The 16021-nt window shown below is 41.2% G+C and overlaps 1 protein-coding gene across 1 annotated transcript; it reads right to left on the reverse strand.

The window, feature by feature from the left end:
• Window positions 1–506: 506 nt before the first annotated feature.
• On the reverse strand, window positions 507–12897 carry RFPL4A (ret finger protein like 4A). Its single transcript, XM_068529147.1, has 3 exons — window positions 12612–12897; window positions 9765–10298; window positions 507–553 (listed from the first exon to the last, which is right to left on the reverse strand). Exons 1-3 carry the CDS (start codon window positions 12895–12897, stop codon window positions 507–509), a joined length of 867 nt encoding a protein of 288 aa, XP_068385248.1.
• Window positions 12898–16021: the final 3124 nt, after the last annotated feature.

A 16021-nucleotide genomic window follows, 5' to 3' on the forward strand; every position in this document is an offset into this window, starting at 1 on the left:
ATATATACTGTGAAATACAATAAGCTTTATACCTCCATCCCCCGACATAATTAACTTTTTTCCACTTGGTGGTGAGAACATTGAAGATCTACTTTCTTAAGAACTTTCTAGTATATAATACAGTATTGTTAATTATAGTCACCATGCTGTACATTAGATCCTTAAAACTTATTTATTTTTTAGTTGATATTTACTACCCTTTGGCCAACAGCTCCCATTACCCCCACCTCAGTCCCTGGAAACCACTATTCCACTCTCTGTTTCATGAGATTGGCTCTTTCATACCCCACATATAAGAGATATCACACAGTATTTTTCTTTCTTTGTGTAACTTATCTCACTTAGCATAATACTCTCAAAGTCCATCCATGTTGTTAGAAGGTAGGATCTTTTTCTTATTTATGGCAGATTAATATTTCATTTTATATATATATATATATATATATATATATATATATATATATATATACACACACACATACACAACCTTTCTTTTCTTTATCCATTCACTTATTTTTTTTTTTAATTGGCCACGCTGTGCGGCTTGCAGGATCTCAGTTCCCCGACACGGGTGGAACCAGCGTCCCCTGCAGTGGAAGCATAGAGTACTAACCACTGGACCACCAGGGAATTCCCTACCCATTCATCTTTTGATGGTCATTTATGTTGTTCCATGTCTTATTTTCAGCATTAAAAAAAATAAATTTATTTATTTATGGCTGCATTGGGTCTTCATTGCTGCACGTGGGCTTTCTCTAGGGCTTTCTCTAGTTGCCGCGAGCAGGGGCTACTCTTCGTTGCAGTGCGCGGGCTTCTCATTGCGGTGGCTTCTCTTTTGTGGAGCACGGGCTCTAGGTGCGTGGGCTTCAGTAGTTGTGGCAGGTGGGCTCAGTAGTTGTGGCTTGTGGGCTCCAGAGCACAGGCTTAGTAGTTGTGGCACACAGGCTTTGTTGCTCCGTGGCATGTGGGACCTTCCTGGACGAGGGCTCCAACCCGTGTCCCCTGCATTGGCAGGCAGATTCTTAACCACTGCGCCACCAGGGAAGCCCGTCAACAATACTTCTAACTACAATATAATACTATTGGAACCTGTATGTGATAGCTAAAACCATCAATAAAAATTGTTATACCTTAACTCTATCAATCTAAAAAATGGAATATTATAAACACCAGACTGTCCCAAAAGAAGGTAAAAGAAAAAACAAAGAGAGAAAGAAGCAGATAGGACAAATAGAAAAATAAGACCCAAGTCTCTGTTCTTCAGTGATGAAAACCAGACGTTCAAGTGAGAAATATGAAACAGGCAGCTTCTTCTCCCTCCCTCACATTACTTCATCCATCTAATCAATCATATTTACTAGGGTCAACCATGTAAAGAAGATTCAGGTTTAAAGGTGAATCAGCACATTGAACAACACTGATTTCCTGTGTAACATTACAGTATGTTGGAGAAATATGAGTGAAAAAAAGATACATACTAAAATAGAAAAATACCTCCTTCATTTCCCAGGATTCTTATCTTCACCTATGAAATAAAATCTCCACCCACTCTGGAGTAACATTTATCTGGAGCAATACTGGATTATGTGCAAAAGTATACCATGGGGCTTCCCTGGTGGCGCAGTGGCTGAGAATCTGCCTGCCAATGCAGGGGACACGGGTTCGAGCCCTGGTCTGGGAAGATCCCACGTGCCGCGGAGCAACTAGGCCCGTGAGCCACAACTACTGAGCCTGCGCGTCTGGAGCCTGTGCTCCGCAACAGGAGAGGCCGCGATAGTGAGAGGCCCGCGCACCGCGATGAAGAGTGGCCCCCGCTCGCCGCAACTGGAGAAAGCCCTCGCGCAGAAACGAAGACCCAACACAGCCATAAATAAATTAAAAAATAATAATAATAATAGCAAAAATGTATTGATATATATTTTTTAATGTATCCTTATATATAATCCCACTCTACCCTTGATTCATTACTACAGAGCAATCCCTTCCCTGCAGTTTCTTTTTTTTTTTTTTTTTTAATTATTTATTTATTTATTTATTTATGGCTGTGTTGGGTCTTCGTTTCTGTGCGAGGGCTTTCTCCAGTTGCGGCGAGCGGGGGCCACCCCTCATCGCGGTGCGCGGGCCTCTCACTGTCGTGGCCTCTCCCGTTGCGGAGCACAGGCTCCAGACGCACAGGCTCAGCAGTTATGGCTCACGGGCCCAGCTGCTCCGCGGCATGTGGGATCCTCCCAGACCAGGGCTCGAACCCGTGTCCCCTGCATCGGCAGGCAGATTCCCAACCACTGAGCCACCAGGGAAGCCCCCCTGCAGTTTCTTTGATAAACCTGTATTATACAAGCCTCTAATCAGAAATTTTAATTATACAGAAATCTCCTTTGACTAACAATTACTTGTACAATTCCATATTTCTATAGTTTGTTAAACTTTAGTCTCAATGAATCTGACCAAACATTGTTTGTTGGCAAAAGATCTGACTTGAATCTCATGCCCAGTAAATCCTCATATAACCCCCTGAAACCCCACTTGTTTCTCCCTACATCACACTTCCCAGCGACTTCTAAGTGCATGCAGGTCCCCTCATCCCCTTGCACCTCTCCTCCCACAATCCTGGCCCATGACCTCCTTCCCATGGGGCTGAGAGTTTACTGGGGTGAGTGATGTGGTCAAACCTCCTGGCTGTACATTTCCCGGGACACAAAGAGACCTACCCCACAGAGGAGGTGCCTCCCTGACACCACCAATCATGAACCAGAACTGCAGAAGGACACACCTGCCCCCACACAATCCAGGACCCCCAGCCCCACACAGTCACACATGGGGGCACCACCACAGCCAGAGTCAAATAAACCCACAGAAGGTGCCCTTGTGCTGTGACAGGAACGCACACCCCAGTGCTTGCCGCCCCCCACCCCGAGCCTCTCTTCACCCACAGGTGTGGGGGGACCAGCGTGGGCAGGTCAGTTTCCATGTGATAAGAGAAGCAGGTGCAAACCATTCAGAAGAGACAAAGGGAGTGACTCGGAAGCCCTATTTTCCAACAACATTTCTGATGACACAGCTCTGCTTTCACTGAAACAAAATTTAAGGAGTTGTTTCTCTCTCTGGTGCCTGAGCACTTCTTGTTCCAGTTGCTTCCTTGTAACTTCCGGGTTTTATATCTGCCGTGACTAAAAATGCACACGATACAGTGGAAGCAGCAGGAATTAATATGATGCTGAACAAGCAGAGGAGTGTGTAACTCACCTCGTCCCAGGTCAGCACAGAAATCAGGGCTGGATCGTGGAGACCTCCTAAGAGAACGAGAAAGTCCTGCTAAGAGAGCTCATCGTGTGCCCAGGACAATGGACAAAGGAGTCAGGAACACAGCCCTGGAGAGTCTCCCTGGGACACAGGGAGAGTTGGGTTGGGTGGGGGCACGTTGCTTCCAGGAAAGAATCTCTAAACCTTTTCTCAGACATTTTCTCTCTGTCTTAGCCGTGACAACCACCTGGAGTCCTTTTCAATACTGGCCTTAGTCTGTCTGAGCTGCTATAATGAAATATCACCCACTGGGTGGGTTATAAACAACAGAAATTTATTGCTCACAGTTGTGGAGGGTGGCAGTCCAAATCAAGGCACCAGCATTGTCCCCTTCTGGAGAGAGTTCCCTTCCTGATTCATGGCTTGCACCTTCTCGCTGTGCCTTTACATGATGGAAAGGGCTATGGAGCTCTCTGAGGACTCTTTTATAAGGGCACTTATACAGTTCATGAGGTCTCCACCCTCGTGACCTAATCACCTCCCAAAGGCCCCACATCCTAATAACGTCACCTTTGGGGGTTACATATCAATATACTAATTCAGGGGGACAGAAACATTCAGACAATACCATGGCCCAAGGTACATTCCACTGTACTTCAAAATATAAAATGCAGTGTTGAATTACCACAGACAGCATTATTCTAATCCTATTTCCAATTTTTAACAACGGGCATACATTGGTTATTTTCCAACATTCACACCATTTTGGCAGACTTGACAATTAACTGGATTTCATCTCACTACAAATTCTTTTTTCTTCCTCCTCTTGCTCCAGGTTCAATTAGGACAATGAGGCATTTCCCCATTCAACTTGATAAAAATATGAGCAACATCTACACACACAACTTAAGAACACCCAGAATGGTGACAGTATATCTTGGCAGAAATTGTACACCCAACCCTCATATGTTAGGTCCTAGAAAATCAGTAGACCCTTTTTTACATGATTGAGAAGCTCTGTGACTCTGGCCATAAAAGGCTCATCACAGATTCCACAGTGACCCCATCCCTCTTTCCATCATTTTCAGGGACTCCAGGGCACAGGGATTTGCAGTGAACCTCATGGCTCTGGTCCCACTCAGATACACACCCCAGCACATTCTTACCTTCTACCTGTCCAGCCAGGGCATGAATGGGGCACCTCAGGGCAAGGCAGTGTGAGCCCTTGTCCTGCCCAAGGGTGCTGACAGCACAGCTCTGAGTTCCTCTCCTGTTGGAGAGCACTTCTCTCCTGTTTTCTGCCCTGAGGTTGAACACAAGGAAGCACTCATCTGCCTGGACCTGGCTCCAGGGTAGTGTCAATCAGGATGGGCCATAGTTATAGGGACAGGGTCCCTGGACCTGATCTCCCCACAGAGGTGCCAGTATCATGTCATCTGTAGTAGAGGTGACACTGTCGGCATGGAGAGTCTGGGGCGTCTCCAATGAGGAGCAAATCTTATCCTCAGTGCTCAATCACCCGCATCCACGTCTGGGGATTAGTGACAACTCCTGGGAATTACTGAGAAGATCTACATGAGCAGAGAGCAGAGGAAGTTTTCTATGTTCACTTTGGAAGAATCCAAGTTCAGAATGAAAGTCATAAATGGGGAGGAGGGGACACTCAAAGTGCACCAGGGGCCCCCTTCATTATGTTTCCCATTGGGCATTTTCCTTCATGGTCTCAGTTTTCCAAACTGTTCCAAAGTCTGTTCACCATGATCATCAGCATATGATCTGAAGGCTGGACTTTCCCCTGAGCTTAAGTTCCACAACCCTTGATATTTATGGTCTCAGGTCTGTTTAATCTGGAAAATACCTCCTTTGAAGCCAGTGTTTCCCTCCTCAAAGTCCTCAGGTCTCTGTTGTGTCCACATGACTCTGCAAGGAGATTGTAATTTGTTCTAAGACACACATGGATCTCTCTCCTTGAGTCTCTCGTTGGACTGCCAGCCTCTCCCTGTGTTCTGGGCAATTATTGCCAAACAGAATCATTTCTTGACATACAGAGAGGGATTAAGAAAAAGCATTTATTAGAAAATATAGAGAGATAACATTAGAATGCATTAAATTGATCACTGGAATTATCAATTGATAGTTGGAAATTTCAGTTGATAACTGGTTCTTGGGCACCAGTTCTCTCAGCTGGGAAATAGATCTGATTTCATTCTTCTGAGAGACCACACAGCACAAGGGGCACAATTAATCCTCCCCATTGGCTCCTTCTGCAGTGAATTGATGCACTGGGGCCAGCAGACATGTCCACATTTCAGGTACATGGATTTTAAAAGATAAGTCAGGCAGATAGGACAGCTACTGCTTCTTTAAAGTGTTCAGCTCTTTGTCTCTGCTTGGGGAAAATGTTCATGATAATGATTTAATGTGTTGAATGATTATTCATCCTCAGAATCTGTCCCCACCCATTTAGACACATCAAGTTACTGTGGACCTATTGTGTGCCATCTCTAGCACTAGGTAATGAAGATACAAACAGAAATACTCCTGGTCCTGGTTCTGATATTTTAAATGCTGATTAGTTGAAAGACATGATTCCTCATAAGACTTTTCACTGAGCTGGTGAAAGGGTCTAGATTTTGGCTGTCCAGTTCGGTAGCTTCAGACCCATGTGGCTACTGAGCACTTGAAATGCATTAATCTGAGAGATGCTTTGATTATAAAATACACACTGGATTTCAAACATGTGCTAATATAGAGAGATAGTAAACTATCTTGTCAAGAACTTTTCAGAATTGATTATAGTTTGAAATGGCAATGTTTATAATGTTAAAATAATTGACACAGTTTCTTTTCACTTTTGTTAATGTGGCTACATGTAAATTTTGAACCAGGAAAATGTATAGGTCCAGAAGAAAAACTCATTAATTATAAAACTGGTATAATATACACATTCTCTATACATGTTCTCTAATGGCAACAGAATTAAATTAGATATCAGAAACAGAAAGAAATCTGGGAAATCTCCACATGTGTGACAGTGAAACAACACACTTCTAAAAAGAGAGCAAAGATGAAATTACAAGAGAATTAGAAAATATCATGAACTGAACGAAAATAAAAGCACAACTTATCAAAATGTGTAGATGCACGTGTTAGAGGTTAATATAGAACACTAAATACTTGTATTAGCAAGGATGAAAGTACCATGATCAGTTATAGAAGCATCTACTTTAAGTTAGTACTCTAAGAGCAATTCACCTTCAGAAGATATAGAAGTAAAGAAGCAATAAAAACCATGATAGCGGGGCTTTCCTGCTGGCCCAGTGGTTGAGAATCCGCCTGCCAATGCATGGGACATGGGTTCGATCCCTGGTCCCGGAAGATCCCACATGCCACGGAGCAACAAAGCCCGCGAGCCACAACTACTGAGCTTGCATGCCACAACTACTGAAGCCTGAGTGCCTGGAACCCGTGCTCCTCAACAAGAGAAGCCACCACAATGAGAAGCCTGTGCACCTCAACGAAGAGTAGCCCACGCTGGACGCAACTAGAGAAAGCCCACGTGCAGCAGCAAAGACCGAACACGCCAAAAATAAATAAATTAAATAAATTAATTAAAAAACAAAAAACAAAAAACCATGATGGCAATCAATAAAATAGGAAATTGAGAAATATGAGGTGAAATCAAGACAATGTTGGGTTCCACAAGATCAAGGAAATGGATAAACTTTTATTTGCAGTAAGAAAGAGGTGGGGAAGAGAGAGAACACGTTACCTGTAGTAGAAGGAATGAAGAAGAGACATCACTACAGACGCTGTAGATGTTAACAGGAGAATAAGAGAAAATAAGAGGGTAGAGCCCAGAAACCTTGCAAAATAACATAAAAGGCACTGGCCAGCTCTCATCACAAAAAGTATTCTAGCTCAAAATGTCAATTTTGGTAGTTTTAGAGATGCAACCTTATAAATATGTCATCATTCTCTTGCAACATTTAAGATTTTCTCTTTACCTTTGGCCTTTATTAGTTTGAGTATGGTAATGTCTAGGTATGGTTTTCTTTGCTTTTGTACTTAGGGTTTCTTGAGCTTCTTGGAGTAGTAGATTGATATTTTTTTTTGGCCAAAATTGGGAAGTTTTCAGCAGGTACTTCTCTATCCTTTTCTCTTTCACTACAACTTCCATGACTCCAATTACGCGTAGGTTGAAATGCTTCAAATTGTTGCACACACCACTGTTAATTTTATTCAGTTTTTTTCATTTTTAAAGAATCACAGCAAAATACACAAAACATGAAATTTATCACCTTAACCATCTTAAGTGTACATTCATGTTGTGGTGTAATCATCACTATACTCTACCTCCAGAATTCTTTTTGTTTGCAAAACTGAAACTCTGTACCCATTAGACAATAACTGTTTTAGCACCAATTCCCAGGCCCTGGCAACCACCACTCTTTGTCTTTATAAATTGGACTCCTTAAGTGTCTTATAAATGGAATCATAGCGTATTTTTCTTTTTAGATGGGCTCCATTTCACTTAGCATAATATCTTCAAGGTTCATCCATTTTGTAGCAGGTGTCAAAATTTCCTTCCTTGTCCAAATGTCATCAACAGTCATAATAGTCCAGATCTATCTCAGAATGAGAGTAAAACAATATTTCATCTATATGGTTAAAAATGATTAAAGGAAGTATTTTAGGTTATAAGCTTTAACATTTTTGAAACAGTCCCTATTCGAAGAATTGCAAAACAGGGCAGAAGTAGCAGGAGGCTTTAATAGTATAAAGAATAAAAAACAAGGAAGTAAAAAATAGAAAATTATTTGGGCTTCCCTGGTGGCACGGTGGTTGAGAGTCTGCCTGCCAATGCAGGGGACACGGGTTCGAGCCCTGGTCTGGGAAGATCCCACATGCCGCGGAGCAACTGGGCCCGTGAGCCACAACTACTGAGCCTGCGCGTCTGGAGCCTGTGCTCCGCAACGGGAGAGGCCGCGATGGTGAGAGGCCCGCGCACCGCGATGAAGAGTGGCCCCCGCTTGCCGCAGCTGGAGAAAGTCCTCGCACAGAAACGAAGACCCAACACAACCAAATAAATAAATAAATAAATTAATTAATTAATTAAAATTAAAAAAATAGAAAATATTTGATTGGCTGGGGCCACATACAAAAGGTTGTTTGGGCGAAAAGAAGCAAGGAAATAAGTACAGCATCCAGAGGTGGCTTGGCTATTAGAGATTGGCTGACTGGATATATACTGTTTATGATCCAGTGGAGCACTTACAGGGAAACAAGAATTACATTAGATTCAGTTTGCTGACCTGGTACCGCCAAGTAGGAGCAGCTCCATCTAAGACTTAGAAAGTTATTTCAACACTATTAACAAAAATAAAATGACTCTCAGGATAAATTGTTTTCCTTTGTTTGTGGTCACCTCCCTATCTTCAATAAACTCTCACGTATTCCAGAAGTTAATCAAAATTTGACTGGCTTAAAGGAGGGGAGGTGGAATGTGAATAAGGAGGAAATGGGAACCATCTCCAATAAAAGCCCCTGCAGGGCAATGTCACTCCAGAGCTGAGCAGTCAGTGGAAGCAGGTGGGGCCACAGGAGAACCCAGTGGACTTGACGTGAGGCCACTCGGATGGAATTTCTTCTTCACGTCTCAGATTTCTCCAAAAGGCATATTTGAGAGACAAGGTCTGCAGAATGGAGACGTTTATTAATTCAGCAAGTGTTGCCTGAGGCCTTCTCTGCACCAGGCGGTGTGTGTGCATTTAGGGGCAATGGACTGAATACTCTGTCCTGAGAGAAGTAAACTGACTTTGATTTTTACACAAAAGCTGGAGAAATGACAGGGTTTCATTTTCTTTATCGTCATGGCTTCACATGTTGCATAAGATGGTGAATGTCCCCCGTTGACTAAATCAACTTCTCAGGTTCTGCAAGGCCTCCTGCCACAGCCAGATGGGTCCAGCTGGGGGTAGAAGGGTTGGAGCATGACCGGAAATGTCCAACAGAAATGGAATACGGCCCGTAGAGTTCAAGGTGCACTTGAAATGAATGTGTGTTTTTCAGTTGTTGAGTGAAACTGAATACGTGCACACTTTTTTTTTTTTTACTGTTGAAACATGTCTTATTTCCATAATATGTAGAAAAATGCATTTGTAGAGTCACAAATGAACTTTATTTAGTTTATAATCTCCATCATGCACTAAGTTAAGCTTACAGAAAATTAAAAGAAAACATTTGGAAATTGATCTGAAAGAACATAATAATTGGAACAGAAATAAACAAGTCCTGAAACCATAACGCTAATTCTGGAAATGTAATTTTCCCTAATACAATTTGTGTTAATGATTCATGAATTGTTCCATAATTTTCTGCTACACTTTTGTACCATATGTGCAGCAAACAGGAACATTCCCATCCACAGCTATGTGTACACAAGAATCTTCCATCCACGTTTCCGTAGTCAGAGTTTCATGTACTTTGCCCTGAATTCCACAGGGAGCCATCAGTGCCTAGACTCATCAAAGGACAGATTCTCAGGAAGCTTTGATCATCCTCAGTCGGATATGCAGGAGAAAAAAATGGACGCAGTGGCTCCCCAGCAGAAACTTTAGTGAATGTAAAAATATGGGATCCATCACCAACGTGATAAAAGGAAACAATCCCAATATTCATATCCAGGAAAATCCCCACTCGATGTAACCTGGGGCTCACCTTGAGAACAGTGGAAGGCACAGTGTGGGCAGAGAAGGCATCTCCATTTCTCAAACACACAGTCCAGAAGCCAAGATCTGGAGCCAGTTGAGTCTTCCCTCGTCGACGCACAGATTCTTTGCAAACGCCCACATCCCATTCTTGGCTGGACCCCAAGTCCACCTCCCAGTAATGGCGGCCAGAGGTGAACAGAGGGAATCCCAGGACACAAGTTGTACGGCTGAATCTCTCAGGTCGGGACCTCTTCTTCTGCTTGAAAAACCCACAACGGACAGTTTTCAGGTCCTCAGAAATGATGAGGTACTTGTTGGCTGTGTCAACATCCAAGGTCACATCCACTGTGGAAAGAAAAATAAGCAAGTACATACACTGGACACTACAATCCATGGTTTCTGAAAAGTCCCAAATGTCTCATTCACTTTCACTTCTTTAACTCTACACTTCTGCAGAAGGTTCCTGGGGAAGATTCCCTGACCTGGATTACATCCAATTCCATGTATAGAATGAATGATTAAAATGGAACTAGTCTTTCTGATTCATACTGGTGTTTTCTTTACATTAATTGGATTATTTGATTAAAATATTATTTCTTCTCTTCAGTACATGATATACATGAAAAAAAGAGTCCATGGGTATTGATTTTTCTCAAACATTTCCAGTTGACACAGACTCGGTCAAAATATAGACATCAAATGTACATTTGAATGATGGTGATTTTACATATTGCAGAATAATTTTGAAATAGTAAGGTATTTTTTTCTTTTTTCTTCTTTTTGCATCTACTTTCTTTGTTTAGAGTTGTCGAATAGGCAATTGCATTCCAGTCCTTTTTCATTCTCTGGAGCTATAGAAAAATATAAAGAAAACATGCTAGGGGTCTTTGGATGAGATGGGTTAACTCTGGAAGTCAAGATAGAGGAAGGGATTCCCATAGACATGGGTAAGGATGTACTGGGATCTTGTAGCAACTTAGACCCAGAACTGGATGCGGCAGTGCTCACGGGCCAGGTTAACTGGAGAAGTACTATGTGTTTTGGCAACATCTCCAACTAACCCTGTGATGAGGATGGGTGCATAGACCTGCCTGTCCTAATGTGACCATGTGCATAGAGCCACAGGAACCTCAGAAATAAACCCTCTGGACCAAAGGCCAATGGCTTCACTTGGCTCCTTTATAACATGGTTCCTTGGGAGGTGCTCAGACTTCTTGACCATTGGAGAGGACTTGTGAAGGCTTGTCAAGTTTCTGTGACAGGTTTCACCATCATAAATACAGGTTTGCATGGAGCAAAACGGAAACTCACTCAAGAAGTAAAACAAGTGGTTACGTTCCCAATGACACTGCTGGCTGGAAGGTGTATCATCGCGCAATCATCACACCCCATTCACACCCAAGGACCCATCGTAGGAGGCAGGGAATGGGTGATAGAATGAGACTGTGGCACTCTCCAATGAGCCTGGGAGGTCTGTCCTAGCATTCCGAATTAGACACGCAGCTAAGCTGTGATAATTCCCCTTTGCTCAGAATTCTGAGCCTGAATCAGGCATCTTAGGTCCAGGTCAGGGATTGAAGTGCATGCTGCAGTGCTCAGGTCCAGACTCGGCAACAGGACTGAAACCTACAGTCACGACCACATGCACTTTTACCATCCTTTTCCCTGGGGGGCTTGTGCTCTAAGTATTCCTTGTCCACACTCACTGCGCATAGAATCACCTGGGGCTTTTAAACAGTGCATATCTCTGGGCCTCGCTGCCTGAAGGGTTCAGATTCACTAGATGCAGGGGCCTGTTACTCAAAGTGTGGGCCATGAACCTTCGCTACCAGCACCACCGGAGCTCAAGTCAGAAATCCAGATTCACAGGTCGGCCCAGAGCTCACGAAGAAGAACCTGCCTTTAAACTGGATGGTCAGGGAATTTATACATCCTCAAAGTTGAAAAACCAGATTGTGTCGCAGTGCCACCCAAAGAAACGCAACGAGAGCCCCGTGTGGATTTTAAATTTTCTTACGTGTTTAAAAATAACAATCAGGTATAATTGATTTTAATAATACATTCCATATCCTCCAATATATCCACATCTGATTTCTACTTGTGGCAATCGCCACATTTCAAGTGATCAGGAGCTGGCAGTGGCCATTGGAAATATTCCAATGTATCTAATATTGGATAGCACAGGACTAGGGCATGGCCTAAATATTATTTTTTCTTAAAAATCTACAGATATGGGGAAGCGGGGGAGGGATAAATTGGGAGATTGGGATTGACACATACACACTACTATATATAAAACAGATAACTAATAAGGACCTACTGTATAGCACAGGGAACTCTACTCAATACTCTGTAATGACCTATATGAGAAAAGAATCTAAAAAAGAGTGGATATATGTATATGTATAACTGATTCACTTTGCTGTACACCTGAAACTAACACAACATTGTAAATCAACTATACCCCAATAAAATTTTTGAAAAAGTCAACAGATAGTTCTTATCTATACTTACAGGTAAGAACAATGGTTTCTTGGAAAGAATAGAAATTTCAGGTGCCAGAATTCGGCTAGTGCCCTTAATTAGTGGAGAGCTTTTGAAAAGGTGCTTTTTCCAGGGCCCTTTATGGGTTGAGGGCAGTTTGTATAGATGTCTTACCTTGGAACTTCCGCATCCTTGGGTTCATCTGGAGAACAGCTCTCAGCTGGGGCTCTAACTCCTTAACCTTTGAAACCAGAGCTCCGAGCTTGAGAGCGCGCCTGAGGTCATTCTTCTGTGAGACCACAGAGCAGTTGGGGCACAATAAACCTTCCCCATCAGCCTCCTTCTGCAGTGAATCGAGGCACTGGAAGCAGCAGACATATCCACATTTCAGGTACATGGGGTTTTCAAGATAATTCAGGCAAACCGTACATTTACTTGCTTCCTTAAAGTGTTCAGCCATGGGTCCTCTATGGGAAAAATGCGCAAGAGATTGGAATTTCCATGAGTTGAATCGATACTATTCCCTGGGTCACTTTTATCTTTACATGCATAGCAATTTGAAATCATTATTACTACATAATGAAGACATAAGTACAAATATAAATGACTCATAGCCCCAGAGTTCTGATTTTTGAAATGCTGTTTGGAATGAAGGACATGATTCATCCTTGGGGTATAATTTAGGTGGTGAGAGGGTTTATACTACACCTGAGCTGTCAGATATGGTGTCCACCAGCCATGCACGGCTACAGAGCACCTGAGGTGGGGCTCATCCATATTGAAAGGTGTTGTAAGTGTCAGATGCACACTCAGTTTGGAAGACATGATTAGAAAAAGACAACATAAACGATCTCCTTGAGAACTTTCAAAAGTTGATTATAAGGAAGAAAAAAATCACATGATCATCTCAATAGATGCAGAAAAAGCATTTCACAAAATTCAACATCCATTCCTGATAAAAACCCTCATCAAGAGGCTATAGAGGGAACATATCTCACATAATAAAGCTCATTTACAACCAATCTACACCCAACATAATACTCAGTGGTGAAAAGCTGAAAGCCTTTCCTCTAAATTCAGGCACAAGACAAGGACGCCCGCTCTTACCACTCTATTTATCATAGTATTGGTAGTCCTAGCCATAGAAATTAGACAGGAAAAAGAAATAAAAGGCATCCAAATTGGCAGGAAAGTAGTTAAACTGTCACGATTTGCAGATGACATGATACTCTGTATAAAGAAACAAAGTCTCCACCTCGAAACTAATATGAATTCAGCAAGGTTGCAGGATACAAGATTAATATACAGGAATCTGTTGTGTGTTTATATACTAATAATGAACTATCAGGAAGAGGAAGTAAAAAAACAATCCCATTTAAAATCCATCAAAAAAAATACTTGGGGGAAAAATAGTATAAATGAACTCATATACAAAATAGAAATAGACCCACAGACATAGAAAACAAACTTATGGTTTTCAAAGGGGAAAGGGGGGGAGGGATAAATTAGGAATTTTGGATTAACATATACACACTACTATATATAAAATAGATAGCCAACAAGGACCTACTGCATAGCACAGGGAACTATACTCAATATTCTGTAATAACCTATAAGGGAAAAGAATCTGAAAAAAATAGATATATATGTATGTATAACTGAATCACTTTGCTGCACACCTGAAACTAACACAACATTGTAAATCAACTATACTTCAATTAAAAAAAAAGAAAGAAAAAAAGAGTTATTAACAGCAAAACAAAACAAAATACCTGGGAATAATCTTAACCAAGGAGGTGACAGACCTATACCCTGAAAACTATAAAACACTGATGAAGGAAATTGAAGGTGATTCAAAGGAATGGCAAGATATCCAAAGCTCTTGGACTGCAAGAATTAATATTATTAAAATGGCCGTATTACTAAATGCAACCTACAGATTTAATGAAATCTTTATAAAATACCCTTGATACTTTTCACAGAACTAGAACATATAATTCTAAAATTTTATGGAACCATAAAAGACCTGAAATTGCAAAAGCAATCTTGAGAAAAAAGATAAAGCTGGAGGCATAACCCTCCCAGACTTCAGACTATACTACAAAGCTACAGTAATCAAAACACCATGGTACCGGCACAAAATCAGATACAGAGATCAATGGAGCAAAATAGAGAGCCCAGAAAAAGACCTACACACCCCTGGCCAGTTAATCTACTACAAAGGAGGAAGGAATATACAATAGAGAAAAGACGGTCTCTTCAACAAGTGGTGCTGGGAAAACTAGACAGCTGCATGTAAAACAATGAGATTAGAACATTCCCTCACACCATACACAAAAATAAACTCAAAACGCTTTAAAGACTTGAATATAAGACCTGAAACCATAAAACTCCTAAAATTGAACATAGGCAGAACATTCTTTGACATAAATTGTAGCAACATTTTCTTGGATCAGTTTCCCAAGGCAAAAGAAATAAAAGCAAAAATAAAGAAATGGGACCTAATTAAACTTAAAAGCTTTTGTACAGCAAAGGAAACCATCAACAAAATGAAAGGACAACATAAGGAATGGGAGAAAATGTTTGTAACTGATGCAACTGACAAGGGGTTAATATCCAAAATATACAACAGGTTATATAATGCAATATCGAAACCTAAAAAAACCCAATCAAAAATGGGCAGATGATCTGAATAGATACTTTCCAAAGAAGATATACAGATGGCCATCCAGAACATGAAAAGATGCTCAACATTGCTAATCAGAGAAATGAAAATCAAAACTGCAACAAGATATCACCTTACACCAGTCAGAATGGCCATAACCAAAAAGTCTACAAATAACAAATGTTGGAGAGGATGTGGAGAAAAGACAATACTTGTACACTGTTAGTGGGAATGTAAATTGGTGCAGCCACTGTGGAGAACAGTATGGAGGTTCCTTAAAAAACTAAAAATAGAGCTACCATATAATGCAGCAACCCCACTCCTGGATATATATCCAGAAAAAATGAAAACTCTAATTTGAAAAGATACATGCACACCAATGTTAATAGCAGCATTATTTAAAATAGCCAAGACATGGGTGCAACCTAAGTTCCCATCAACAGATGATTGGATTAAGAAGATGTGAATATATCTAATATAATGGAATCCACTCAACCATAAAAAAGAGAAAAATACTGCCATTTGCATTAATGTCAATGGACTTAGAGATTATTATGCATAGTGAAATATGTCAGACAGAGAAAGACATATACTGTATAGCACTTATATGTGGAAGGTAAAAAATAATACAAATGAATGTTTATGCAAAATAGAAACAGGCTTGCAGATATAGAAAACAATTGTGTGGTAACCAAAGGGGAGAGGGCACGGTGGAGGGCAGTGCTACGCGATTAACAGATAGAAATTACCATACGTAAAATTTATAAAACAACAAGGATATATTGTATAGCACAGGGATATACACCCATTATCTTGTAATAACCTATAATGGAGAATAATCTGCAAAAATACTGAATCACTATGCTGTACCTCAAAGTAACACAATATTGAAAATCAACTATTCTTCAATAAAAAATAA

Source organism: Eschrichtius robustus, chromosome 19 (genome assembly GCF_028021215.1).
Source record: "Eschrichtius robustus isolate mEscRob2 chromosome 19, mEscRob2.pri, whole genome shotgun sequence".
Taxonomy (NCBI): Eukaryota; Metazoa; Chordata; class Mammalia; order Artiodactyla; family Eschrichtiidae; genus Eschrichtius; species Eschrichtius robustus.

Excerpts from the sequence above, each read along its gene's own strand:
- RFPL4A (XM_068529147.1), bottom strand. The coding sequence starts at position 12,897 with ATGGCTGAACACTTTAAGGAAGCAAGTAAATGTACGGTTTGCCTGAAT. Across the intron at positions 10,299-12,611 it reads AAGGATGCGGAAGTTCCAAG|TGGATGTGACCTTGGATGTT; the intron begins GTAAGACATCTA and ends TTCTTTCCACAG. Across the intron at positions 554-9,764 it reads GAGAATCTGTCCTTTGATGA|ATCCTGCAAGCCGCACAGCG; the intron begins GTCTAGGCACTG and ends CGGGGAACTGAG.